Here is a 27293-nt window from a genome sequence, read left to right on the forward strand (position 1 = left end):
ATTGTTGACAGAGGGAATATAAGGGAATACAAGTTTCAGGTGGTTAATATATAGAATAATGTATACCCAGAAATGAGTTACAGGCTGGAATCTAATCAAGGGATTCAGATAATTTATAGAGAGAATAATAGATACCAGGAGCTTTTTATAGACTGAAATCTAATTCAGGGATTCAGATGGTTTATATAGAGAATAATGGATACCCAGAAAAGTTATGAACTGGAATCTAATTGAGAAATTCAGATAGATTATATAGAGAATAATGGACACTGGGAGCTTTTTACAGATTGAAATCTAATTGAGAAATTCAGATGATTTAGATAGAGAACAGTGGATACCCAGAAATAAGTTCCAGACTGGAATCTACTTGAGGGGCTCAGATGGCTTATACATAGAATAATGGATACTTGGGAATGAGTTATAGACTGGAACCAAATTGAGGGGTTCAGATGGTTTATATGTGTGATCTCCAACATGTGGATCGCAATTCTGTGGTTGATCACAGAGACTGACAATTGATCTCATTGTCCGTCTTCGGTCACTCGCCATGCGCACGCTTGTCATCATACCCCTATTTCCATGCATTCTCTTACAGGCTTTGGCACCATGTTTCAGTTTGGTCCAGATGGACTGTCACGGTCACCTAAAATACGTTGTATGGTGGCAATGCAAACAAGTGAATAAGCAATAACCTAGGGACTGATGTGTAAAGCCCATATATATCACTATACCAGAAACATAGATTATTTACCCATTGTGTCCATACAGGCTCTCTGCAGGGCAGTCCCATTCTTCTACCTAATCTCTGTGGACATGCAGTAATTTTTCCTTTGTTTGGGCTGCTTACATAATAAGTCAGTGCAGGATGAATAAAACGCACTGTGTATGCTGTCCTGTCTCACAGCTGATATCTGAGCAACGCAAGTTGACTGGGCTCCTCAGAGACAAATCATGACCTCAGAAGTGACCTTCCATGCCTGCACACTTGAAAGCAGAGGATGTTCTAGAGGCATAGATTCAGAGTGATATCATGCACTTCCAAATAAAGCAAAAACTATAAGAGAACCTGGTCCATCTAAGAAGAAAGTTTAATATAAAATGGCTAAATGCATTCTTGTTTACAACTGCAAATGATAAGAGCATTTGCCTTGTATGTCACCAAAGTAAAAAGAGGAATTATTACAACGCCACACAACAATGCTCAGTAACTCTGAGAACAGTTTTCCCTTGAACAGCATGCTTCAGACAAAATGTTGATGAGCTGCAGGCTGATTTGAAAACAGATTTTTGTTTTGAAAATGAACAGTGAAAGGTAAGGACTGCACTTAAACATCATTTCACACTTGCCATCTTCTAACAAAACACAAGTCATTCACAGATGACCAAATAATTGAAGAAGCAATACCTATGGCTGCTAACCCTTTATTCTAAAGACTTTAAAAACAAAAAAGAAATAACAACAGCAATCCAGTACTTGGTACTTCCAGAGAAGCAAAACTGAGTAGAATCCTTCAGCAACTACAGCAGGTCCTGAAGGATTGTGAATGCTTCTTACTGGAGCTCAACGAATCCATCATCATGACCAACACAGCCCAGCTAATTGTTTTTGTGCACATGGTTTTCAAAGACATACAACTAAACAGGATCTTCTCACCCTTTTCTCCCTTAAAGAGAGAACAAGAGTTGAGGATATCTACAGCAAATTCAAAAGGTTTATGCTTGAGATAAACATTCCATTTAAGAAAGTGACTTTCATCACAACTGATGGCACATCAGCCATGCTTGGTGCAAACGCCGGTTTTGTTGCATTTTGCAGAAGTGAGCCTGATTTCCCGTTTTGTTAGTTACCACTTTATATTCCACCAGCAAGAAAAGTTATGGAATTTTCTCATGTCATACAAGTTATTGTTCACTGGATACTTACAAGAGCTCTTCAAGTACTGTTGATCCGGACTGGATTATCTTGACATTGCCTATGCTGAACTAATCCTCCATGCTGAAGTGAGTCGTTAAGTTGAAAGAAGGTCCTGCATAGATTTTTAGATCTGATACCGAAATTGTCACTTTTCTTAGATTAAAAGTGAAATGCTGTTAGGTGATGTGTGGTTGCCTGACTTTAGGTGCTTTACAGATATAATGTCAAAACTGAACGAGCTGAACTGTGAACTGCAGGGAAAGGACAGAGATTTAGTTCATATGATCAGTGCTGGGTAGGCACTCAAATTGAAACTGGGTCTGTAGTTCTCCCAATTAAAAAATGTAAAACGTATTATAATATAATTTAATAGAAATATAGTGAGAGATGTGCAGGTTAGGCAGATTGGTCATACTAAATTGCCCATAGTGTCCAGGGATGTGTAGGCTCGTTGGATTAGCACAAGGAATGCAGGGTTAGAGGGATAGGGTGGGAGTGGGTGGATGGACAGGTGCGTGACTGGGTGGGATGCTCTTCAGAGGGTGGTGTGAACTCAATGGGCTGAATGGCCTGATTCCACACTGTAAGGATTCTACGATTCTATGATTTTATAATGTTACAACTCTTTCTGAATCTGGAGAAAACGTTAGGGAAAAAAAAAATCAAAAACAAAGAAAAATAGTTCCACCCAGAAAGCTGTGCACACTTGAAGAAGTTAACCGAGGAATTCAACAAATGATTTCAGGATTTAGATGTGATAAAAAAAAACATCAAGTCTATCGCAAATCCGTCAGGTGTTTGCTTTACAAAACAGTGGAGTTAAAATGGAGATAAGTACAATGCAAAATGATATTGAGATGGAAATCTGAACAACAGACACAAATTTTTGGAACTGTAAACAGAAACGAGTCTAGATTAGAGTGGTGCTGGAAAAGCACAGCAGGTCAGGCAGCATCCAAGGAGCAGGAAAATCGACGTTTCAGGCAAAAGCCCTTCATCTAATCTAGACTCTGATTTCCAGCATCTGCAGTCCTCCTTTTTTCCTAACAGAAAAAAGTACCCACCTTGTATTTAAAGTGAAAGCTTACTTTGACTGCACATATCTCTGAGACAGTGTTCTTCCAAGTAAAGATATTCAAATCCAAGTCTCACACCCTTCTCATAGACAGCTATTTGAATGGTCTGTATATACCTAGCAGTCTCAAACTACAAACCAGACTTCATTGGCACTGGCAGATAATGTGCAGACAAAATTATAGCACTGACACTTGGTGAGTAGAAGACAAAGTGAATAAATGTACATACTTGCTTTGAGATTTATTTGGCATTGCTAAGAAACTTTGTTTTTTTTATTTTCTTTAGGGTAGATTCTGGGTTGCACTTCAAGTCCAACTCCCACCATGGTGTTAGAGGCAAGGTGCTAGCATGGATAGAAGCTTGGCTGACTGGCAGAAAGCAGACAGTGGGGGATAGGCATTCTGGCTAAGTTTGCAGTCAATACAAAGATAGGCAGAGGGACAGGTAGCATTGAGGAGGCAGGGAGGCTGCAGAAGGATTTGGATAGATTAGGAGAGTGGACAAAGAAGTGGCAGATGGAGTACAACGTGGGAAAGTGTGAGGTCATGCAATTTGGTTGGAAGAATAGAGGCATGGATAGAAGCTTGGCTGACTGGCAGAAAGCAGATAGTGGGGGATAAAAGGGACCTTCTCAGGATGGCAGCTGGTGACAAGTGGTGTTCTGCAAGGATCAGTGTCGGGACCACAACTTTTTACTTTATACATTAACGATCTGGAGGAAGGAACTGAGGCATTCTGGCTAAACAAAGTTTCTTAGCAATGCCAAATAAATCTCAAAGCAAGTATGTACATTTATTCACTTTGTCTTCTACTCACCAAGTGTCAGTGCTATAATTTTGTCTAAATGGGGAGAAAATTCAGAATTCTGAAGTGCAAAGAGACTAGGGAGTTATAGTCCAGGATTCTCTCAAGGTAAACTTGCAGGTTGAGAAAGTAGTTAGGAAGGCAAATGTAATGATGGCATTTATTTTGAGAGGACTTGAATATTAAAGCAGGGATGTACTCCTGGGGCTCTAATCTGCTCTCGTCATTCCACATTTAGAGTATTGTGTGCAGTTTTGGGCCCGATATCTCAGGAAGGATGTAATGGTCCTGGAACGTGTTCAGAGGAGGTTCATGAGAATGGTCCCAAGAATGAAAAGCTTAACATATGAGGGATGTTTGAGGACTATGGGTTCATACTCAATGGAGTTTAGAAGGATGAAGGGCGATCTAATTGAAACTTACAGAACACTGTATGGCCTGGACTGAGTAGATGGTGGGAAGATGTTTCCATTGGTAGGAGAGACTAGGCCCTGAAGGCACAGCCTTAGAGTAAAGGGAACACCTTAGAACAGAGATAAGGAGAAGATTCTTCAGCCAGAGAGTGATCAACCTATGGAATTCACTGCCACAGAAGGCTGTGGAGGCCAGGTCTTTGAGTGTATTTAAGATTAAGATAGATAGGTTCTTGATTGTTAATGGGAATAAGGGTTATGGGGAGAAGACAGGAGAATGGGGATGAGAAACATATCAGCCATGATTGGATGGAGGAGCAGACTCGATGGGCTGAACGGCCTAACTTCTGCTCCTATGTCTTATGACTTAATGGTCTTATGACCTAACAACACTCAAGAAGCTTTACACCATCCGGGACAAAGCAACTCTGTTTGATTCGTTCCACATCCACAAGCAACCACTCCCTCTACCACTGACGCTCAGCAGCACCAGTGTGTACTATCTACAAGAGGCACTGCAGAAATTCACCAAAGATCCTGAGACAACACCTTCCAAACCCATGACCACTTCCATCTAGAAGGAGAAAAGCAGCAGATACATGGGACAACCATGACTTGCAAGTTACCCTTCAAATTTCACACCATCTTGACTTGGAAATATATCACCATTCCCTCAGTGTCACTGGGTCAAAATCCTGGAATTCTCTCCCTAATAGCATTCTGATTCTATCTACAGCATATAGACAGCTCACCACTGCCTTCTCAAGGGCAACTAGGGACGTGCCTAAATGTTAGCCCAGCTAGTGACACCCTCATTCCAAGAGTGAATAAAAACTTATTCTAGAATACAGGATACCCAGAGACTAAAGGAAGCAAGGGAGAACTTGCACTTATATAGTGCAATGGATATTCCCAGAATGCTCCAAGTAGCTTCATAGATAATAAAGTCACCTTAAAGCAGAATCAGTTTAAGTCAGGCCGATCCCATAGAGGGGTGTGAGATAAACGACCTTTACTTTGTTGTTGGTTTGGTTGTGACCAGGGTACCAGCAGAATTCTCGCCTCTGAAAATGTGACCGCTGTATCTTCCTGAACAAGGAGACAAGACTTTAGCTGAACCCCTGATCTGAAATTGAGCAGGGCAGTTCTGCCTCTGTCCAATACTGAAAGGTTGCTGTGGTTCAGTCGGTAGAACTCTTGGCATTGGGTCAACATTTTTCAGGGTGAAATCCCCAAAAATGGCTTGTGCTGATGCTCCAGCGCAGTACTGGGGGAAGACAGCACTGTCAGAGTTGCCACTTCTTAGATGAGATTTTAAAGTCCCTTTACACAAATATGGAAGATTCCAAGGCAGTATTTCGAAGAGAAGCATCGGAAATTTACTTATGCCCTCAATGAACATCAGTGCGCAAACAGGTTGGTCCTTTCATAATCGCATTGCTGTCCGTGGGAGCTTGGCTTTTATTTCGTATTCTCTGACAGTGACTGGGCTGAGTGGAGACAACCTCTGGAGGCAGGGTTTGGGGAGACGATGACTGAAGAATATGGATGTAGAGGGCATTGGAAAATTTAGAGCATGCTTATCAGAACATCCCCCCACTCCTCACCAAATGTGTTCCTGTCACCTTGTACATTTCCTGGTGGGGGGCTTCAGTGGAATATTGGCTATTAATCCATCTGCAGCATATTTGGAGAAATGCACATGTAGCCTGTAAGCTGCAGCAGTGTTGTGACCTCTGATGCAGTTGTATTCTGTATAGAGGCAGAGCTTGTTAAAATCATTGCGTGGAACAAGCAGGGAGCAAATGAAGGAGCTAACTGGGTAGATATACATCAGATTTCGGAAGGAATTGGAATCTCGTCAGAGGTTTACGGAATTCCATCTTTGTCAGCAGCACCTCAGAGGACCTGAGGGTGCAGAAGGTACTTGGAACCTCACGAGACCCATGTGTGGTATTCACTTTGAAGGACCAAACTGGCAATGCTGAGGGCACCCGCCTGCAAATGCATCTGATCCACATGCAGATGGATCCATTGGGTCTGAGAGGATCAGCTGCAGATCCCAGCATCCGCCTAGTGCTTCCACCTTGTGCTGCACTCCCTTCCTCATTCAGCCCTGGATCACAGTGTCTTCAGGCTGGCTCTGCTGGTCAACCTTCACTCTGTCAGGCACTCCGTCTGAGCCACCCGCATACCTGGGGTTTCCCACCCACACCCTCCCATAGGATGGTGAATGTGAAGGTGGCTGACTAATTGTTCTGTAAGGTGAAGCCAGCGGGCACCATGTGGTGGTGAAATGAAGGCTGGAGAGGGAGTCACAACCAAGAGGTAGTCCACCTCTTGATTACCTTAATCTAAAACATAGGAAGCCACCTGTAACAAAACAAACCAAACAATCAAAAGAACAAAACTACAAAGGAAACTTATCAAAATTAAATCAAAACATCGTTATTGCAGGCCATGGTGCCACCAAGCCCATGGTGCCGCCAAGCCCATGGTGCCGGCTGGTCATAAAGACCTCCACTGTGCAGGTGGATACTCCATGCTCCCTTTCAATGGAGACTTGAGCACGGACATAATCATGGGGTAGGGGCAGACAATCAGACACAATGAACCCCTCCACCAAGATTATTTTCTGAACTGGGACAGTCCAGCCCTGCATTTCAAAAAGAGCTTAATTGGCTGTACAACTTTTTGGGACAACTTAAGAGTACTAAAACCAATGATATGCAACGCGTCTTAAAGATTGAATGGCTTTATTGCAGCTTGAACCTTAAACGTTTTTGATTACAGGAATACTGCTATCACCAAGCTAAATTGGCATTTCAGGCCATTAATGCAATCGGGTTTTAATGTGAGTGAGTAACACCCTCACCATCATTTAAATGTGATGAGGTAATTCCCTGATGGAGATAGCTGGTCATGCTGAATTTCCATTTTCAGTCATGATACCACTATTGCAGTAAAAAGCCTTCGCCACTGAATATACCTTTACAGACACTGTTGCAGACCATTCAACCAAAGGACACAATGAAGTTGATTCAGTGCTTCACCCAACATTGATGCCTACACATATTCCAGGAAGACTCACTGGCTAATGCTTGGAGTTATAATTCCCACCTTTGACCCCAGCCATGGCAGAAGTCAATCGTAGCAATCCTGCTCCATTCTCCATTGAGCTGAAGTTTCGGGTTGGTAAAGTTTATCGGATATAACTGGTTAATTGTAAGTGCACTTCCTGAATCTACTGCTAATAAATGATCATGATTTCTCTCAACTTTAATGCTCCCCTTACACCTATGTCACCTGGCAGTTTGTGATTAGCAGACAGATGTGTAATTTTGTACTTAGACTTTGAGGCATTTGCTGATCACCTTATTTTCCCATCCAAGACATAATGGCAGTTCACATTGCCTTTATGTTTAATCTGGTACAGATTTCTTTTGAATCTTGTTAATACATCACCTTTGCAAAGCAGGTTAACAGGAAGAGGGGTGGCACGGGCAAGAGAATAGATATGTCTCTGGAGTTTGTCTATCTCGCGTCCTTGGGCTTGGATAGTATAATTGATTTTCCTCTGAGACCCGCAGGACTCCGGGTGTCCTCATGCATGAAATCCTGAAAGGTTAGTTTTTAGGTATAGCAAGTAATTAGGAAAGCTAATAGAACGTTATCAGTTATCATGAGGAGAACTGAATACAGAAGTAGGGAGGTTGTGTCTCAGTTAGACAGGGCACGGGTGAGACCGCATGTACAATATTAAGGTCCCTATTTAATGAAGGATGAAAATGCATTGGAGGCAGTACACAGTTCAGAGCTGGAGTCATATCTGAATGATTGTTGGGAATTGTCTTATGAGGCAATCTAGGTTAGTCTTGTATTCATTGGAATTTAAAGAATGTGAAGTGACTTGATTGAAATGTATCAAATCCTAAGGGACTTTGCCAGAGAGAGCTTACCCCAGTTCCAAACTTCCAGCTCAGCACCGTCCCCATGACCTGTCCTACCTGCCAATCTCCCTTCCCACCTATCCACTCCACTCTCCCCTCTGACCTATCACCTCCATCCCCACCCCCATTCACCCACTGTACTCTTTGCTACCTTCTCCCCAGCCCCATTCCCCACCCCCCCATGCCCATTTATATTTCCACCCTGGATGCTCCCTGCCTCTATTCCTGATGAAAGGCTTTTGCCCAAAACATCGATTTTCCTGCTCCTCGGATGCTGCCTGACCTGCTGTGCTTTTGCAGCACCACTCTGATCTAAACATTACCAATACACCACCACTATCTCCGAGTAAGTAGTGCTCTCACTCATGAGTCACAAGGTTGTGAGATTAAGTTCCACTTCAGAGAGTTGAGTAGAAACATTAAACCGAGGTCCTGTTTGTCCCTTCAAGTGAGTCATGGAGTGATAGAGTTGTATAGCATGCAAACTGACCGCTTGGACCAATTCATCCATGCCAACCAGATATCCTGAATTAACCTAATCCCATTTGCCATCATTTGGCCCATATCCCTTCATTACTCAATTTCAAAGAATCTCAGGGTACGTTTCCCTGGTGTTTTGAACAACATCTGAAACAGCTGATTGAGAGGTTATTTCAGAGTGGTTTGAATGAGCTTGCTGTGTGCAAATTGGTTGCTGCCTTTCTCACAAAATATTGCATTGTACCCTTCAAAAAATATTTTTCCTGGCTATAAAAGGCTTTGGAAATCCTGAAAGGTTGGCTTAGCCCCATTGGCTTGGCAGGTGGCTTGCAGTGCAGCGTGATACCAACAGTGCAAGTTCAATTCCTATACCAGCTGGAGTTACCATGAAAGTCCTGTCTTCTCAGTCTGGCCTAAGGCATGGTGGACCTCAGGATAAGCTGCCTACCAGTTGTAATGGGAGAGCAGTATAAGACTATGTTAACTCACCTCTTACCTTTATCGTGAAAGGTGCCATATATATACAGATCCTTCTCTTGCTATCAAGAAATGAGTCCCTACAACGATCAAAGATTTTTTGTATAGAAGATTCATAAAAATGAATAGCAGTTCATCAAAACTATAGAAAGTGGAAGGGGCAAGACAGTTCCCTAAGTAGCCACTTTGAGAGGTTGGATGCTCCAATACAGCTGTTGCTCCCCAATTGCTAACTTTAGCCCAGCCTGCATGTTATAATTGGTTACTCATTCCTTTAGTTTATGTTTTGAGAAGGGATTTATCCATTCCATTACTTGGTACACTCCACTCCAGGTGTGCAGAGACGGACTGAGTTAGCAGAACCTGGATTGAGGAAGTTGATGTGGACAGCATTTCCAATCTATTTGAAATGGAAGCATACACCTCATTCACTAAAGTTGCATCCAATGTTGGAGGCAAGAGCTGAATTGAACCATTAACACATCGGGTGGAACCTCATAGGGGGTCCAAGTGACATGGCAGAATCAAATGTGAAATCTAGTGAAGTCTATCTCAATGTTGGCTCCACCTTTTACACTTTTTATATGTTTCTCTGTCTGGGGATGATTGCCTGCCTTATTTATGGCCTAATTAATATTCTGTGGTCTGACCTACTAAACACACCAAAAAGTCAGACCTCAGGAAAACACACTGTGCTAACGAGAGCAGGCACCTGGTAGGTTCCTGATGAAGGGCTTTTGCCCGAAACGTCGATTTTGCCTGTCCTCGGATGCTGCCTGAATTGCTGTGCTCTTCCAGCACCACTAATCCAGAACCTGTTAGGTTCAGCTCACTGCTTGCTCCCAGTGACCTCCATGTTATGTATGATCGAACAGCATCTCAGGACATGATCCTCAGGTACCCATTGCATACATCCTTGCTGACAGACATTGGCATCTGACATTTGCCAATCCCTCATGACCATCATGGCACCTCACTCTCCAATAGCAGTGTAAGAATCTCAGGAAGGACAGACTAGCATTATGGGCTGCATTGTGGCAGCTAGTATTGAATAGCTTCAGCAGCGACACTTTGCGAATAGGACCAGGTATCCAGCTGATGGATTGGATCAAGCTGCACTGCTGGGCCGTACACTAGCTCTCTCAGTGCACTCTCACTTAGTCCCCAGCTACATCAATCACATCATTAAATTTTAAACCATGCAAGTTGACTTTGATTGGTCAAGGGATTGCCCTAAGAAATAGAACAGTGAATGGCTGTCACCTATTTTGTTGAGTTGAAAAATAAACAAAGCTTGGCCGTTATCTGTCAGTGTTATTAGATGCATTCTCCATGACAATCCTTCTATCAACCAGTGTCCATTTGCCAATCGTTCTGCAATCTCATTTTATGCAGTATAAATATTGAATTTATCTTCTTGTGAAACATCCTGATGAGTTGAAGATGAAATTCTTTCAATTTCTGCTTCAATTTAAATGAGAGAGAGAGTGATAGAGAGGGAGAGAGGTGCTTTCCATGCTTTTTCTGTTTTCAGTCCATATTGCCTTTTTGCTTCTTTGTGTGCTCAAAGCAAGCTGCTGAAATATGGCTCATTTTTATATTCCAAATCTGGCTCCGTTGTCTTTTTCTAACTGAACACTCTACTGATATATTTTCATCTCCAATATGTCAAGATATCATACAATTGTGGGCAAAAGAAGAGAAATACTTTTCTTGAAACTGAGTTTCAAGGCTTCTTGAATAAAACGATAATTCTGAGGCAACCTGGCTGTATATTTAATAACAACCAAGGATGTTGTAAAACAGAAACAAAAACAGAAGTTGCTGGAAAAGCTCAGCAGGTCTGAGCAACTTCTGAGGAAGTTTCTGAGGAAGGGTCGCTGGACCTGAAACGTTAACTCTTATTTATCTTCATGGATGCTGCATGACATGCTGAGCTTTTCCAACAACTTCTGTTTTTGTTTCTGATTATATGTTTTCCATGTTGGTTGCTAGGGCTTGTCAAGTGATCACTACAGCCATTTTAGGTCAATGGTGTCCATTTTTAATCCACATAAATCTCAGGTACTAAAATCAAATGATGGCTTTTGAATATTGATGTGCATTTTCACTAAGAATGTATCACACTGCATTCTCCAATTCCCGCCACACATTAAAAAACCCACAAATACAAGATGTGTTCAACTGGTCCATCTAGTCAGTCCTTCCTGGATGTCATAATACACAGATACAAGTTTCATATGAAACCTAAATTTCATCCTCTTTAATTTTCTGAGGGGCTGGGAGAGAGTAAAACACTTGGACCAATTTTGGTGAGAAAAATGAAAAGTTATATTCCGAACTCCAAAGCCAGAAAGTAAACTTATTCATTGTCAATTTGTAGATGTTGAACTAGATAGATAGATTCTTGCAAAGTGGATGTGAGGAGTGTTGGATCAGCCATGATCCTATTGATCAGTACAGCAGGCTCGAGGGGCCGAACAGCCTACCCCATTCCTATTTCTTGTGGTCTATGGTCTTATGGACAGCAATTCCAGATGAGTCAGTGTCTTAGGCCTCTTGAGCTTCTCACTCTGCTTCTCCACAATCACACCAGTGAGATGAATAACTTCCAATGTAGGAATCAGAGAGGCCTTTCCTCTCCACTTTATAAAATAAAGTAATTTTTTGATCTAAATTATCTGTGCTCCCAGTGGTCAGGCATGAGGATGTATTAGTAATTGTTTAGTTTGAGGAAGGATCACTTGACCCGAAAGGTTAACTCTGATTTCCCTCCACACATGCTGCTGTACACGCTGAGCTTTTCCAGCAACTTCTGTTTTTGTTTGTAATTGGTTAGTTTGATGCACTGTATAAATTTCCCCACTTGCTTAGACCTACAGTGTGTGGCTCAGTTTAAAGTATATAGAGAATCAAACTTATGTTTGGCCATGCTCATATTTCTAGGTATTAGACTTCCAACTCTGAACTATTGTGTCCATTCCACTTGACTTCTCCCTGTCTCTCAGTTTTTCACTTACACACCCATCGCAGTGATTGATTAGATAGTCTGTTCCTGGCTTTGTTCTCAGTCCATTGCTGAGCAAGGAATGAGACTGATTCAGTGTGTGCAGCCCATCACTTCATTAATCGTTAAAGAAGGGCATTCCTACTTACATTCAAACAGAGGATGAAGCTATTTCTCTTTCCATTAATGGGGACTTCGAATACAAGATAAAGGAGGCTAAGCTGAACCGATGCAAGACAATAGTTAGATCTTAGATGGAACACTGTGTACAGTTCTGGATGTCAAACCTCTGGAAGGATGTGAATCCATTTCGGTCAGTGCAGAAGAGGTTTATGAGAATGATTCCCGGAATGAGACACTTTATTTCTGAGGATAGGTCAGAGAAGTTAGGACTGTTCACCTCGGAGAGAAGGAGGTTAAAAGGTGATTGAATTAAAATTTTCAAAATCGTGAGACGTTGTGAGAGGAGACAGTGAGAAACCATTCCCAATCATAAACAGATGAAGAGTAAAAAGGCACAGGTTTAAAATGATTTTTAAAAGAAGTCAATATGATGTGAGAAGAAACATTTGCACACATTAAGTGGATCAGCTCTAGAATGCACTGCCTGGAAGTGTGGTGGAGGCAAGTTTAATTGAGGCATTCAAGAGGGTAATTTGATGACTATTTAAATACAAATAATGTACAGGGAAAAGCTGGAAGGATAGCACCAAGTCATGGTACTTATTCAGAGAGCTTTTGCATGAGATGGCCCATTCTGTATTGCAATCCTGATTAGTCACACTCGATTTGGAGGGCCAATACACTCCGTTCTGAAGATCAATGCAATCTGTTTGAAGGACCTACACTCTGTGACCAGTGGACAACATACTGCCATTGGAGCACCTTAAAGGACTATCAATGGGAGAAGTAACATCGAAGTAACATTGGAGGCCAGAATCATATTTCCTACAGTATGGAAACAGGCCCTTTGACCCAACAAGTCCACACCCACCTTCCGAAGAGTAGCCCACTCAGACACATTCCCCTACCCTATACTTACCCCTGACTAATGCACCCAACACTACGGGCAATCTAGCATGGCCAATTCACCTGACTTGCACATCAATTATTACATTGGACAGAAGCACACTGTCTTCTGGGCCTGCCATCTTTAGGAAGAGATTATGAATTGGTTTTCTAAAAGACATGTTTCCATGTTGTTCTTTCAGTTCTGAGACCCAGTTGAAAGGTAACCATTGCTGATTTGAAAGTCCATGATATGTAAGAGTCCTTTTGTGGAATTACTTTGATCAGTAGCCACAGAGAGCACACAGTGCCCAGAGAATTTATTGTCAAAGTTGTTTCAAGTTTCTTTTGTACAGGGGAAATGACAATGCTAATACATGGAGAGACCTTTTTACTGCCTTAGGCAATGGTTTCTGAGTTCATATCTGCATAAACATCTGGTGAACATCCGCTGCACTCTCTCCACACTGAGGTAACAGGCCAGGACTGCATACATTACCACAGGTATAGGTTAGCTAGTAGTCTGTGCAATTGAAGCAAGGCTTTGCTCATGTACTCAAATCAATACTTTCATAGGACTTTCCTTCCGAATTGCTTGCTGCGTCACCATGGTAGCAGGCCGTGACTAATGAACACGGATACCTAGGTTCCTTTGCACATCAAGGCTTTCCAATCTCTCAACATTTAAGAAATGCTGTTCACCTCTGTTCTGCCTACCAAAATGGATAACCCTTACCCACACATTTTTGGAAGAAGTAATGAAGAGGATTGATGAGGGCTGAGAGGTGGACATGATCTATATGGACTCCAGTAAGGTGTTCAACGAAGTTCCACATGGAAGATTAATTGGCAGGGTTAGATCGCATAGAATACAGGGAGAACTAACCGTCTGGATACAGAACCAGCTCAAAGGTAGGAGATAGAGAGTGATGGTGGAGGGTTGTTTTTCAGACAGATGGAGGCCTGTGACCAGTGGAGTGCCATAAGGATCAGTGCTGGGTCCATTGCTTTTCAACATTTACATAAATGATTTGGATGTGAACATGGGAGGCATAGTTTGCAAATGACACCAAAATTGGAGGTGTAGTGGACAGTGAAGAAGGTTATCTCAGAGTACAACGAGATCTTGATCAGATGGGCCAATGGGCTGAGGAGTGGAAAACACAGACAAATTCATGGGGTTGGATAATAGATGAAAAATATATCATGAGTGATTTGGTGTTGGGAAAATATGTTTAGTTATGTTTAAGATAAATGAGAGGTACTATTATTTGGAAAAGCAAATCTTAGCAGGACTAATACACTTAATAGTAAGGTCCTGGGGAGTGTTGCTGAACAAAGAGACCTTGGAGTGCAGGTTAGAACATAGAACATAGAACATAGAAGAATACAGCGCAGTACAGGCCCTTGGGCCCTCGATGTTGCGCCGATCCAAGCCCACCTAAACTACACTAACCCACTATCCTCCATATACCTATCCAATGCCCTCTTAAATGCCCATAAAGAGGGAGAGCCCACCACTGTTACTGGCAGGGCATTCCATGAACTAACGACTCGCTGAGTGAAGAACCTACCCCTAACATCAGTCCTATATCTACCCCACCTTAATTTAAAGCTATGCCCCCTTGTAATACCCGACTCAATACGCGGGAAAAGGTTCATACTGTCGACCCTATCTAACCCCCTAATCATCTTGTACACCTCAATCAAGTCACCCCTAAACCTTCTTTTCTCTAGTGAAAACAGCCCCAAGTGCCTCAGTCTTCCCTCATACGATTTTCCTTCCATACCAGGCAACATCCTGGTAAACCTCCTCTGCACCCGTTCCAATGCCTCCACATCCTTCCTATAGTATAGCGACCAAAACTGCACACAATATTCCAGATGCGGCCGTACCAGAGTCTTATACAACTGCATCATGACCTCAGGACTCCCGAACTCAATTCCTCTACCAATAAAAGCCAGTACGCCATATGCCTTCCTCACCGCACTATTTACCTGGGTGGCAACTTTCAGAGATCTGTGTACATGGACACCAAGATCCCTCTGCTCATCCACACTACCAAGTATCCGACCATTAGCCCAGTACCCCATCTTTTTGTTATTCTTCCCAAAGTGAATCACCTCGCACTTAGCTACATTGAATTCCATCTGCCACCTTTCTGCCCAGCTCAGGTTCATAGCTCTTTGAAAGTGGAGTCGTGAGTAGGTAGGATAGTGAAGAAGGCGTTTGGTATGCTTTTCTTTATTGGTCAGAGCATTGAATGTAAGAGTTTGGAAGTCATATTGTGACTGTACAGGATATTGATTGGGCCACTTTTGGAATATTGCGTGCAATTCTGGTCTCCTTCCTATCCGAAGATATGTTGTGAAACTTGAAAGGGTTCAGAAAAGATTTACAAGGATGTTGCCAGGTTTGGAGGATTTGAGCTATAGGGAGAGGTTGAATAGGTTGGAGCTGTTTACCCTGGAGTATCGAAGGCTGAGGGGTGACCTTATAGAGGTTTGCAAAATCATGAGGGGCATGGATAGGGTAAATAGACAAAGTCTTTTCCCTGGGGTGAGGGAGTCCAGAACTAGAGGGCATAGGTTTAGGGTGAGAGGAGAAAGATATAAAAGAGACCTAAGGAGCAACTTTTCCACACAGAGGGTGGTACGTGTATGGAATGAGCTGCCAGAGGAAGTGGTGGAGGCTGGTACGATTGCAACATTTAAAAGGCACCTGGATGGGTATGTGAACAGGAGGGATTTAGAGGGATATGGGCCAAGAGCTGGCAAATGGGACTAGATTGGGTTGGGATATCTGGTCGGCATGGACCGAAGGGTCTGTTTTCATGTTGTACATCTCTATGAGACCATAAGATGTAAGTTTAGAAGTTGGTCATTCAGCCCATTGAGTCTGATCATTCATTCTGGGATCATGGCTGATTTGACAATCCTTAACTCCACTTTCCTGCCTTTTCCCCATAACCCTTGAATCCCTTGCTAAATAAAAAATTGTCGATAATAGCCTTAAGAATACTTAAAAATCCAGCCTCCACAGCCCTCTGCGTGAAAGAATTCCACTGATTCATGACCCAAAAATAAAAATAATTCCTCATCTCCATCTTAAACATGTGATCTCTTATTCAGACATCATCCTCTCTGGTCCTCAACACTCCCACAAGGCGAAACATTGCACTTACTGTATTTAACTTATCAAGGCCTCTTGGAACCTTCCATGTTTCAATAAGGTCACTTCTCATTTTTTTCTACATCGTAACGAGGACAGGTCCAATGTACTCAACCTCTCTACACAAGGCTTTGATAGTGAAAAGTCAAAATATTGCTAGTGTGAGATACTGAGTGATAATGATCCCTTCAGCCTGCTGTGTTTGACCTGAGGAAGGTAATGCTCTCACAGCGGTCTCAGAACCACTACGTGAAGAAGAACCTCTAGATGACCCTCAATAAACAGGTGTCAATATCTCCCTTCCCTAAGCTCAGTGGCATATCTGATTAAAATACAAGCAAGAGGAAAAGGAGAGAGAGAGAGAGAGATGCAATAAATTATACCAAACGATTCCACATCCAACATATCAAGGAGTTGAGGACATGAGATGATTTCTAAAATGATAACAGCCTTAATCAGGCAATCAGGAAGAGAAGATTATGTCCTGACCCATGCCATCAATCTGCCAGCGATTTAATTTCATTTCCATTACAGGGTAATTCTGAAAATTTCCACCACAAAATTAACACCCAATTTTCCCATTTTAATTAGTTAAATCAGAAGATGTAGCTCTCCCCCGGGAGGCTGCGAGGTGGGATCAGTTAAGATGAAAATGATAACTACATGGCTGTAATTAGGACGGGTCAATGCATCCTCTCCCTCGAGTCAGGCTAGTTTAATTTCCCGTGATATTTGAGCGGCTGTCGCTAAGCTGTCCCATCGATTGATGCAGAAATTAACTTATTTTTCAATCAGATCCTGGCTGCCCCCTGGGTCGCCACTTGCCTGCCTCTTTTGCAACTGAAGCGATTTTTCATCAGCGGCTGTCTTTGATGGGGAGAGGAGCCGTCATGAATTACAAAAGACCCTTGAATGATTTTGACAATTTTTTTTATCCTCCCCCCACCAACCGCCTCCCGTCCACCTTCTCCCGCATCATCAGCAACAACAGCTTAACCAGACAGCACTTCATTGGCAGGCATTTAACCGGAATATCAGAGGAAGATGTCACGGGTGGAGGTGTCTCTGGCAGGAGCAGAATCTCTGGCACTTTAACAACAGCAGATTAGACAGCTTCATCTTGATCTCCTATTAAAACTACCTCGAGGGATAGTTTTTATTAAAATTAATTTCGCCTGTTTAAAAACTTAATTATGGTGTTTTCTTTTTAAAGTTGGAGCCTACTAGAATTCCTTACCCCAGCCCATCGTAGAATCCCTGTAGTGTGGGCACAGGCCATTTGGCCCATCGAGTTCCATGTCAGTCGGAATTGAAAGCAAGTCTCAATTATTGATGTTTTAAAACAAACCATTTGGTTCACTCATCTCCTTTAGAGAATTAAATCTGCCATAATTACCCGATCTGGCCTATACATGACTCCAGGCCCACAGCAATGAATAATAAGTCTTGATCCCCTCTGAAATGGCCCTAGTAAGTCATGCAGTTCAAGGGCAATTAAGGACAGGCAGCAAATGGTGTGATGTCTATATTTCATTAAACATACTCTGTTAAAAACCGCCGCGAACTCTGAGCAGGAAGGTTTAATTCCCACGCCAGATCATTGAGAGTAAGATCCAATGGCAGCCCATGTGCAGTACTGAGGGAGTGCTGCACTATCAAAGGTGCCACCTTCTGGATGAGATGTCAAACTGAGGTGCTGTCTGCTTTTCCAGTTGGGTGCTATAGCACTATTTTCAAGAAGCTGAGCTGGCGAAGTTTGACTGGTGTCTTGGCTGAAATCCTGCACCTGAATCCAAGAGTTGATTGGATGTAGCACCATACTGTGAGCAGAAATTGCTGGTGCTTGCCCTATATCACAGCAATACTGACACTACCTTCTTTTTAAAAAAATGTTTCATAGGTTGTAAAGTCTACTGGAATGTCCTGACGTTGTAATGCAAATCCATTTTAAAGCTGCCACAGTACAATATAATTCTGCCTATAATACCCAGCACAAGGCTTTAATTGGTATTAAAATAAATTGGTTCCTGGTGAGTGAGGAAATCCTGTTCTGCTTCTACTGGTGAAATGGATAAAGTGTGATGATAAGTTTTATAATTAGGTCCATGCTAGGACAAATGACGTTTCTACATGATTAGATTACATTACATTACAGTGTGGAAACAGGCCCTTCGGCCCAACAAGTCCACACCGACCCGCCGAAGCGCAACCCACCCATACCCCTACATTTACCCCTTACCTAACACTACGGGCAATTTAGCATGGCCAATTCACCTGACCTGCACATCTTTGGATTGTGGGAGGAAACCGGAGCACCCGGAGGAAACCCACGCAGACACGGGGAGAACGTGCAAATTCCACACAGTCAGTCGCCTGAGGCGGGAATTGAACCCGGGTCTCTGGCGCTGTGAGGCAGCAGTGCTAACCACTGTGCCACCGTGCCACCCATAAATGTCTTGGATATTGGGATGCAGAGAACAAGTTTGCCAATGGTATCAATGTAGTGAGGGTGACACCAGTTGACTGCAACAGAATGAAGCAAGGCTAGCAGTATGGGCAGACAAGCAGTGAATGGAACTTAATGCAGAGAATGTATAACAAGGGGATGTATAATGGCAAAGGTGATAGAGACAATGTAGTCTTAATGGCACAGTTCAAGAATGTCTCTGGATAGAGGGACCTGGGAGCAGTTAGCAAAGTAGAGAGGCTTTTGGGCTTCATAAATAAAGATGCTAGGTAATGGACTGGTCATATTGTTGCTAGACTATCAATCCGGAGACCCAGGTAATGTGTTAGGTTCAAATCCTGCCATAGCAGCTGTTAGAAGTTGAATTCAATAACAAGGAAGAATTAGGAGTTTAAAGATGACCATGAATCCATTGCTGATTGTCAGAAAACCCCATCTGATGCACTAATGTCCTTTAGGTAAGGAAACTGCCATCCTTACTGGTCTGGCTTACATGTGACTCCATACCCACAGCAATGTGGTTGACTCTTAACCGCCTTCTGGCCAATTAGAGATGGGCAATAAATGCTGGCCTAGTCAGTGATGTCCAAATCCTGTGAATTAATCTTTAAAAATGAGTAGAAAAGCAGCAAATTTATGCTAAACCTTTATACAGTTCTGGTTAATCCAAAAATAAAATGTTGTGTCCACTTCTGTCGAGTTACCATACCACACAAAGTATGTGTTGATCTTGGATAGTATGCAGTGTTTTTTTTTAACCAGAATGGTCCCAGAGATGGGTGAGTTTATCTGCAGCATTAGTTTGGAAAAACTGAGATTTCTCTTCAAGCAAAGGAGCTTGAGGAGAGGTTGAATGGAGACATGAAAGCTTCTGACAGGTTTAGGTAAGATAGGCAAGGGAAAACTGTGTTCCCATCAGCTCATGGTGCAGGGAAACTGGTGTAAGATTGCAAGAGATAGAAGGAAGAATGTAAGGAGGTCTTGTTTTTAAATGCTATCCATGCAGGCGCTCTCAGTGGAGCTGAGCAATGATTTCAAAAGGAACTTGAGTCTTTGAGGGAAATAAACTACAGGGTTACAAGAATAGAGAGGGGGAAATGGAGCTGACTGGATTGTTCTGCATGAGCCAAATGACCTCCTTCTGTGCTGTAATGACTCTCAGAATGGCAAGAAGTGCTTGCAGAAGTTTGTATTCTGCTATTCATAAAATATTACATTTACTGTTAATCTAGATCCTCATTTGCTCAGAAGGCTATATTGACCAGCAACTTGAGTTAAGTTATTTGAATTGATTGTATGCTATTTAGATACAGTGGGCTACTTCAATACAATGGGCCTGTTTAAATATGATATGCTTTATAAATATGGTGCTATTTAATTTTATAAAGTGTCAAAGTGGGCGAAGATGATAAATAGGGCAATTCTCCTTTCAGCTATGTCTTGCATTTTGAGCAACACTTGGCTCAAAGTTATGAATTATGATTGGCACAAAATTCAAAGTGCAAATTCAGTTCAATCTCAACATCCTGTTAAGATTCATTAACTGTTTGGATGGTGTTATCATAGGTTAGGACAATTTGGCACCCATTTGATTATATTATTTCGCTTCTCCGAACTGTGAGTATATGCAGTAGATTATAGCTGCAGTGCTCGGAAAATAAAACTAATACATCTGGCGGAAAAGCTGTAGTTCTTATCCATTTTGCTGTTGAAAGTACAAGTCCCTGACCCTGTGACTTTGTCCCTGGCTTCTCATCCAGCCAGCTGAGATTCAACCTTGTGCTAACTGGGTAGATCATTCCTGGGATTAATCCAATCATGTTTGGACAATGAACTTGCTGAATATTTCTTTAATTCATTCATGGGTTATGGGTGGTCACTGGCGAGGTGAGTATTTATTACCCTTTTTTAATTCCAGAGGGCAGTAGGGAGTCAACCACAGTGCTGTAGGTCTGGAGTCACATGTAGGCCAAACAAGGTTAGGATGACAGATTTCCTTTCCCCACAGAACATTTTGTGAACTAGGTATGATTTTTGGTGATGATCATCAATGATTACATGGTTGCTATTATGCTAGCTTTTTAATTCCAGAATTTTAACTGAATTCAAATTTCACCATATGCCATTTTGAGTCTTGAAACCATTTTCCCCCAAACATTTTCTTGAACTTCTAGTCCAGTGACATCATCATTATACCGCTGTCTCCCCAACACATTTTGATGGGGAGATCAAGATGGAAGTTAAAATGGTATTGTTGGAATAGACTGATTAGGGATAGTCAACATGGCTTTGTGCATGGGAAATCATGTCTCACAAACTTGATTGAGTTTTTTGAAGAAGTAACAAAGAATATTTATGAGGGCAGAGCAGTAGATGTGATCTATATGGACTTCAGTAAGGCGTTTGACAAGGTTCCCCATGGGAGACAGATTAACAAGGTTAGATCTCATGGAATACAGGGAGAACGGGCCATTTGGATATAGAACTGGCTCCAAGGTAGAAGACAGAGGGTGGTGGTGGAGGATTGTTTTTCAGACTGGAGGCCTGTGACCAGCGGAGTGCCACAAGGATCGGTGCTGGGTCCTCTACTTTTTGTCATTTACATAAATGATTTGGATGCGAGCATAAGAGGTACAGTTAGTAAGTTTGCAGATGCCACCAAAATTGGAGGTGTAGTGGACAGCGAAGAGGGTTACCTCAGATTACAACAGGATCTGGACCAGATGGGCCAATGGGCTGAGAAGTGGCAGATGGAGTTTTTTCAGATGAATGCGAGTTGCTGCATTTTGGGAAAGCAAATCTTAGCAGGACTTATACACTTAATGGTAAGGTCCTAGAGGTGTTGCTAAACAAAGAGACCTTGGAGTGCAGGTTTGTAGCTCCTTGAAAGTAGAGTCACAGGTAGATGTGATAGTGGGGAATGCATTTGGTACGCTTTCCTTTATTGGTCAGAGTATTGAGTACAGGAGTTGGGAGGTCATGTTGTAGCTGTACAGGACATTCATTAAGACAGTTTTGGAATTCTGATTTCCATCCTATTGGAAAGATGTTGTGAAACTTGAATGGATTCCGAAAAGATTTACTTGGATATTGCCATGGTTGGAGGATTTGAACTATAGAGAGAGGCTGAATAGGTAAGATTGTTTTCTCTGGAGCGTCGGAAGCTGAGGGGCAACCTCATAGAGGTTTACAAAATTATGAGGGGCATGGATAGGATAAATAGGCAAAGTCTTTTCCCTGGGGTCTGGGAGTCCAGAACTAAAGGGCATAGGTTTAGGGTGAGAGGGGAAAGATACAAAAGAGACCTAAGGGGCAACTCTTTCACGCAGAGGATGGTATGTGTATGGAATGAGCTGGCAGAGGAAGTGGTGGAGGCAAGTATGATTGCAACATTTAAAAGGCATCTGGATGGGTATATGAATAGGAAGGGTTTGGAGGGATATGGGCCAGGTGTTGGCAAATCGGACTAGATTGGGATATCTGGTCGCCATGGATGAGTTGGACTGAAGGGTCTGTTTCTGTGCTGTACATTTCTATGACTCTATGAGTGGGGAATGGGAAGGAAGCAGCAAAGGTGAATTAGAGAGAGAATGAAAAAGATTGCATATGGGAGGAAGAGGGAAGGAAATTGGAAGGAGGAGAGAGGCTGCACGAAAAAGAAAGTGAAGGTTTTTAAATCTACTAACAAAGGAATAATTAGCTAACCAAGAGCCGGGAAAATAGGAAATCACTGCAATAATGAATTCCTTGCAAATGAATGTGGAATCTTTAGCTTAATGTTGGGTATGTTGAGGAGCTGCTATATGGAACAGGAATGTATTGAATGTTATTGTAATGAACACAATGTCAATTGTTAAATTTAAATATGAAATTATAACCTGAGATGCAGTAAAAATGCTAGTACCTAGCAACATACGAGATAGGAACAAGGAACAGGGTCGGCCATTTGGACAGTCAGGTTTGTTCTATGTAAATTCACAGTTGATTATTTACCTCAGCGCTACTTGCCTGCACCACACCCCCATCCTTTGTTGTCTTTGGTTTTTAGAAAACTACCCATTTCTGTCTTGAACCTACTCAACCATTGAATCTTCACAGGCCTCTGGGGTCGGGAATTCCAAAGATTCACCACCCTCTGGGTGAAGAAGAGTCCTGATGATCTCCGCTTGAAATGGCCTACCACTTAGTCTGAGATCCCGTCCCCTGGTTTTCGACTCACCAGCCAGGGGAACCATCTTGTCACCATCCACCCTATAAGAATTTTCTGTAAGTTCAATGAGGTTAGCCACCCCACCATTCCTCAAAGCCCAAGGGATGACAGGCCCAGTTTCCTCAGTTTCTGCTCACGTCAGTCCCACCATCTCAGGTGATAAATCTGGTGAAGCTCTGTGGGGCTTCCTCAATGACAAGTGTATTCTTCCTTAGGTAAGGAGACCACAACTGTTCACTATACTCCAGGTGTGGTCTCACCATAGCTATGTACAAATGCAACAAGATATCTTCACTCCTGTGCTCAAATCCCCTTATGATGAAGATCAAGTTACTGTTTGCTTTTCTAATTGCTTGCTGCACTTGTGCACATGTTATAGACCAGACCAGACCACACCCCCTCAAAATCTTTTTTGAAGGCAGCCTAGACCCTTTTCTTATTCTTAAGGTAAATGTCAGGACATGTGTTCCAGGTGCAATTCACTTGGTCAAACTACTCGATGTTACGCAAAATATAATTTATTTAAACACTACAATTAAAATGCAACAAAAGGAGGAAGAACTTAGAATGACTTAACTCTACTGGAAAACTTAACAGAATGATAGATACAGTAATTATTACTACTCATCAACTGTTCTAGTATATTAACTCCCATAAACACATCCCTTGGCAAAAAGGTAAATTCAGAATAATTGATTTGTCTCAGAAGTCTCACATCCGAGCAGCAGAGAGAAACCCTGGCTTCTAGCAGTAACTGAGAGAGGGAAAAGATAGTTTCTACTTCATCAAAGCTTCAGCAGCTTCTGCCCTGTTCAGACTCTAACAGCAACTGCTTAAAGCTAAACCTAAATACTGGAAATCCTGTTAACAGAGCTGGCCACACCCAGCCAGGCTGCTTCTATTGTCTCAACTTTTAAAAAATCCAAGGCTTCCCAAGCTGTTTACTTTATGGGTTTTTACTAGCCAGCTCATAACCTCTATCTTAAAACCTCTCTTAAACAAAGGACAAAATAACCTCTTAATACCACAGCATTGTCACACACTTTTAGGGATTCTTCAACAAGAACAAATCTCTTTGGAAACCTTTGCCTCCCAACCTCTCACCACTTAAGTCTTCTGCCTTACTGTAGTTTCTATTGAAGTGAATAGCCTTGCACCTCATCTCATACCAGCCTGAATCAAAGTGTTTCTCCACTTTTTAAGTCGCCTCTCTTTGGTGCATCTTTTGGATCCTGTCCTAATATCTCCTGCAGTGGTTCTGAATGAAAATGTTGCCTGTAAAGAAATAGTCAACAAGGACTGTTTTGCTATGTTAAGGGCATTGGATAATTGCATACTATTGTTGTGAGCCTCAGGCAGGTAGTTTGCGCTTATGGCTGGTTGACGTTACTGTTTAACCCCGTCTCTCACTGCTCTCCCTCCCCCACCCCCTCCTACAGGTCTGGTTCCAGAACCGCAGAGCCAAGTGGAGAAAGCGGGAGAAATGCTGGGGCCGCAGTAGCGTCATGGCCGAGTACGGGCTGTATGGTGCGATGGTGCGGCACTCCATCCCACTGCCGGAATCCATCCTGAAGTCCGCAAAGGATGGCATCATGGAATCCTGCGCTCCGTGGCTTCTTGGTAATTATTTACTTGCCCGCATCAAAGCAACAATGCCAATACAGAACTAGAGGGTTAAAAAAAAATCCATGTGTTGGGGGGACTGGGCTTCATGTGTTGACTGGTGGATTTGGCTGCAGCAGATAATGCAAAAAGAGACCATTTAGCCCATTACTTCTGTGCTAGCTCTTGTAAACAACTGTCCTGTCAGTCTGTCTCCCCCGCTCTTCCCTCTTCAATTCCTTTTTGAAGGTCACTATTAAATTTGCTTCCACCTTCATTTCAGGCAGTGACTCTCAGATCTTCATAACTCATTGTGTACTAAAGTCTCTCCCCCTCTGATTCTTTTCCCAATTATTATTTGACATCAAAGTGGCTGAATGTGACATCTGTGACCCCCAGCAAGCCAGGAAGTGAGGGTTGGGGGATTTGGAGGAAGCTCTCCTCTGGTTAGTCATACCTGGCACGGAGGGAGATGGTTGTGATTGTTGGAGGTCAGTTGTCTCAGCTGACACCTCTGCAGGGGTTCCCCAGGATAGTGTGCTAAGTCTTCAGTCGCTTAGACAATGGCGTCTCACAGAACCAGTAAAATAGGAGTAGGCCATTCAGCCCTTTGAACCTGCTGCATTGTTCAATATGATCATGGCTAGTTATCCAACTCAGTGTGCATACCCTTTGATCTTGTTAGCCCTAAGAACTATATCTAGCTCTTTGAAAACATTCAATGTTTTGACTTCAACCACTTTCCTTGGTAGCACGTTCCACATTCCTTGCATCTGGTAATTGCACAGTGTTCAGCACCATCTGTACCCCCTCAGATACTGAAGCAGCTTGTGTCCATGCACAAGATCTGGCTTGGGCTGACAAGTAACAAATAACAAATGGCCATCTCCAACAAGAGAGAATCTAAACATCCCTCCTTGATGTTCAATAGCATTAACGTTGAGGCCATCAACATCCTGGGGGTTACCATTGACCAGCAACTTAAACAACACCAGCCATATAAATACACCAAGAACAGGGCAGAGGCTAGAAATTCTGTGGGGCAGCCAGCTCACTTCCTGACTCACAAAGCCTGTCCACCATCTCCAATGCAGCAGTCAAGAGTGTGATGTAATACCCCCACTTGCTTGGATGAGTGTAGCTCCAACAACACTCAAGAAAGCTTGACACCATCCAGGACTAAGCAGCCAACTTGATTGGCATCCCTCCACCAACATCAAGATTCATTCTCTTTATCACCAAGTTACAGTGGCAGTAGGGTGTACTACGTACAAGATACACTTCAGAAATTCACTAAGGCCCCTCCAATAGCACCTTCCAAACCTGCGATCTTTACCATCTAGAAGGACTAGGGTGGCAGTAAATTGGGAACACCATCACCTGCAAGTTCCCTTCCAAGCCCCTCACCATCGTCTCTTGGAGATATATCACTGTTCCTTCAGTGTCACTGGGCCAAAATTCTGGAACAACATTGTGGATGTCCTTACACCCAAGGATGGCCATAGTTCAAGACAGCAGCTCACAACCACCTTCTTGTGAGCAAGTGGAGATGGGCAATGGTCATAACCCATGAATGAAACACTGTCTTTTGGTTACTGACCCTCCTGATTCTAGAAACAGTTTCTCCTTATTTTATTATAACTCCGCGTACAGCCCGATATTTACAGGACAGAGCATGATGTTGATGTCTATGCAAGTTTTGAGGAGATTTGTAGCTCATGTTGAAGTTCTGGATGTAGGTTACTCACTGAGCTAAAGATTCATTTCCAGACATTTAGTCACCCAACTAGGTAACATCTTCGGTGGGCCTCTGGGCGAAGCACTGCTGATAATTCCTGCTATTTATATGTTTGGGTTTCTTTGGGTTGGTTATGTCATTTCCTGTGGTGATGTCATTTCATGTGGTGATGTCATTTCCTGTTCTTTTACTCAGGGGTGGTAGATGGGTTCTAACTCGATGTGTTTGTTGATAGAGTTCTGGTTGGGGTAAACACATCGAGTTAGACCCCATCTGCCACCCCTGAGTAAAAGGAACCGGAAATGGCATCACCACAGGAAATGATATCACTAACCCAAAGAAACCCAGACATACAAATAGAAAGTAGGAATTATCAGCAGTGCTTCGCCCGGGAGCCCACTGAAGATGTTATCTAGTAGGGTGACTAAACGTCTGAAAATGAACCTTCCAGTTCAGCGAGCAAATCTACATCCAATTGATGTCTACTTTTGCTTTGAATGTGAAAATGACTCTCATGTTTTTGCAATGACCATTTTCTGGGTAACAGAAGGTTATATGTTTTGGCCTCAAGCACTTCTGAATCCAGTTCAAAATTCTGAAAGAATTCAGTGCTAAACTTATTTTGAGTTTTCTGTATGGACACATGATGTAGAATTACATTGTCCTAGGTATCTGACTTTTTCATTGTAAGAGACACAAGGCACAAGGTTAACTGTTCCAAGGTAGAGCTCATTAATAATTTCAAAAGGCAATTGGAGACCTGAGGGAATTGAACTTGCAGGGCTCTGAGGATGGATCAGTGGACTGAAGCTGACTGGATTGCTGTACAGAAAGCAGAGGCTGAATGGCCTCGTTTTGTGTTGTAAAGTGAAATTAAGGTTGAGAATGTATTATTCTGTAACCAACCGTGCTTTACTAGCCCCGGGCAGTTTGCCAGAAAGGAGAATATATAATGTCCTTCCTCTCTCACTGG

The 27293-nt window shown here is 42.6% G+C and overlaps 1 protein-coding gene across 2 annotated transcripts in view; it reads left to right on the forward strand.

Annotated features, from left to right (window-relative positions):
• vsx2 (visual system homeobox 2) overlaps positions 1-27293 on the forward strand; it is a 70238-nt gene that overhangs the window by 38811 nt on the left and 4134 nt on the right. For both annotated transcript variants that reach the window (XM_043697089.1, XM_043697088.1), the window contains exon 4: positions 24420-24600. In XM_043697089.1, the coding sequence (XP_043553024.1) occupies positions 24420-24600 (181 nt within the window). The remainder of the gene's footprint in view (positions 1-24419; positions 24601-27293) is intronic.

Source organism: Chiloscyllium plagiosum, chromosome 10 (genome assembly GCF_004010195.1).
Source record: "Chiloscyllium plagiosum isolate BGI_BamShark_2017 chromosome 10, ASM401019v2, whole genome shotgun sequence".
NCBI classification, from domain to species: Eukaryota; Metazoa; Chordata; class Chondrichthyes; order Orectolobiformes; family Hemiscylliidae; genus Chiloscyllium; species Chiloscyllium plagiosum.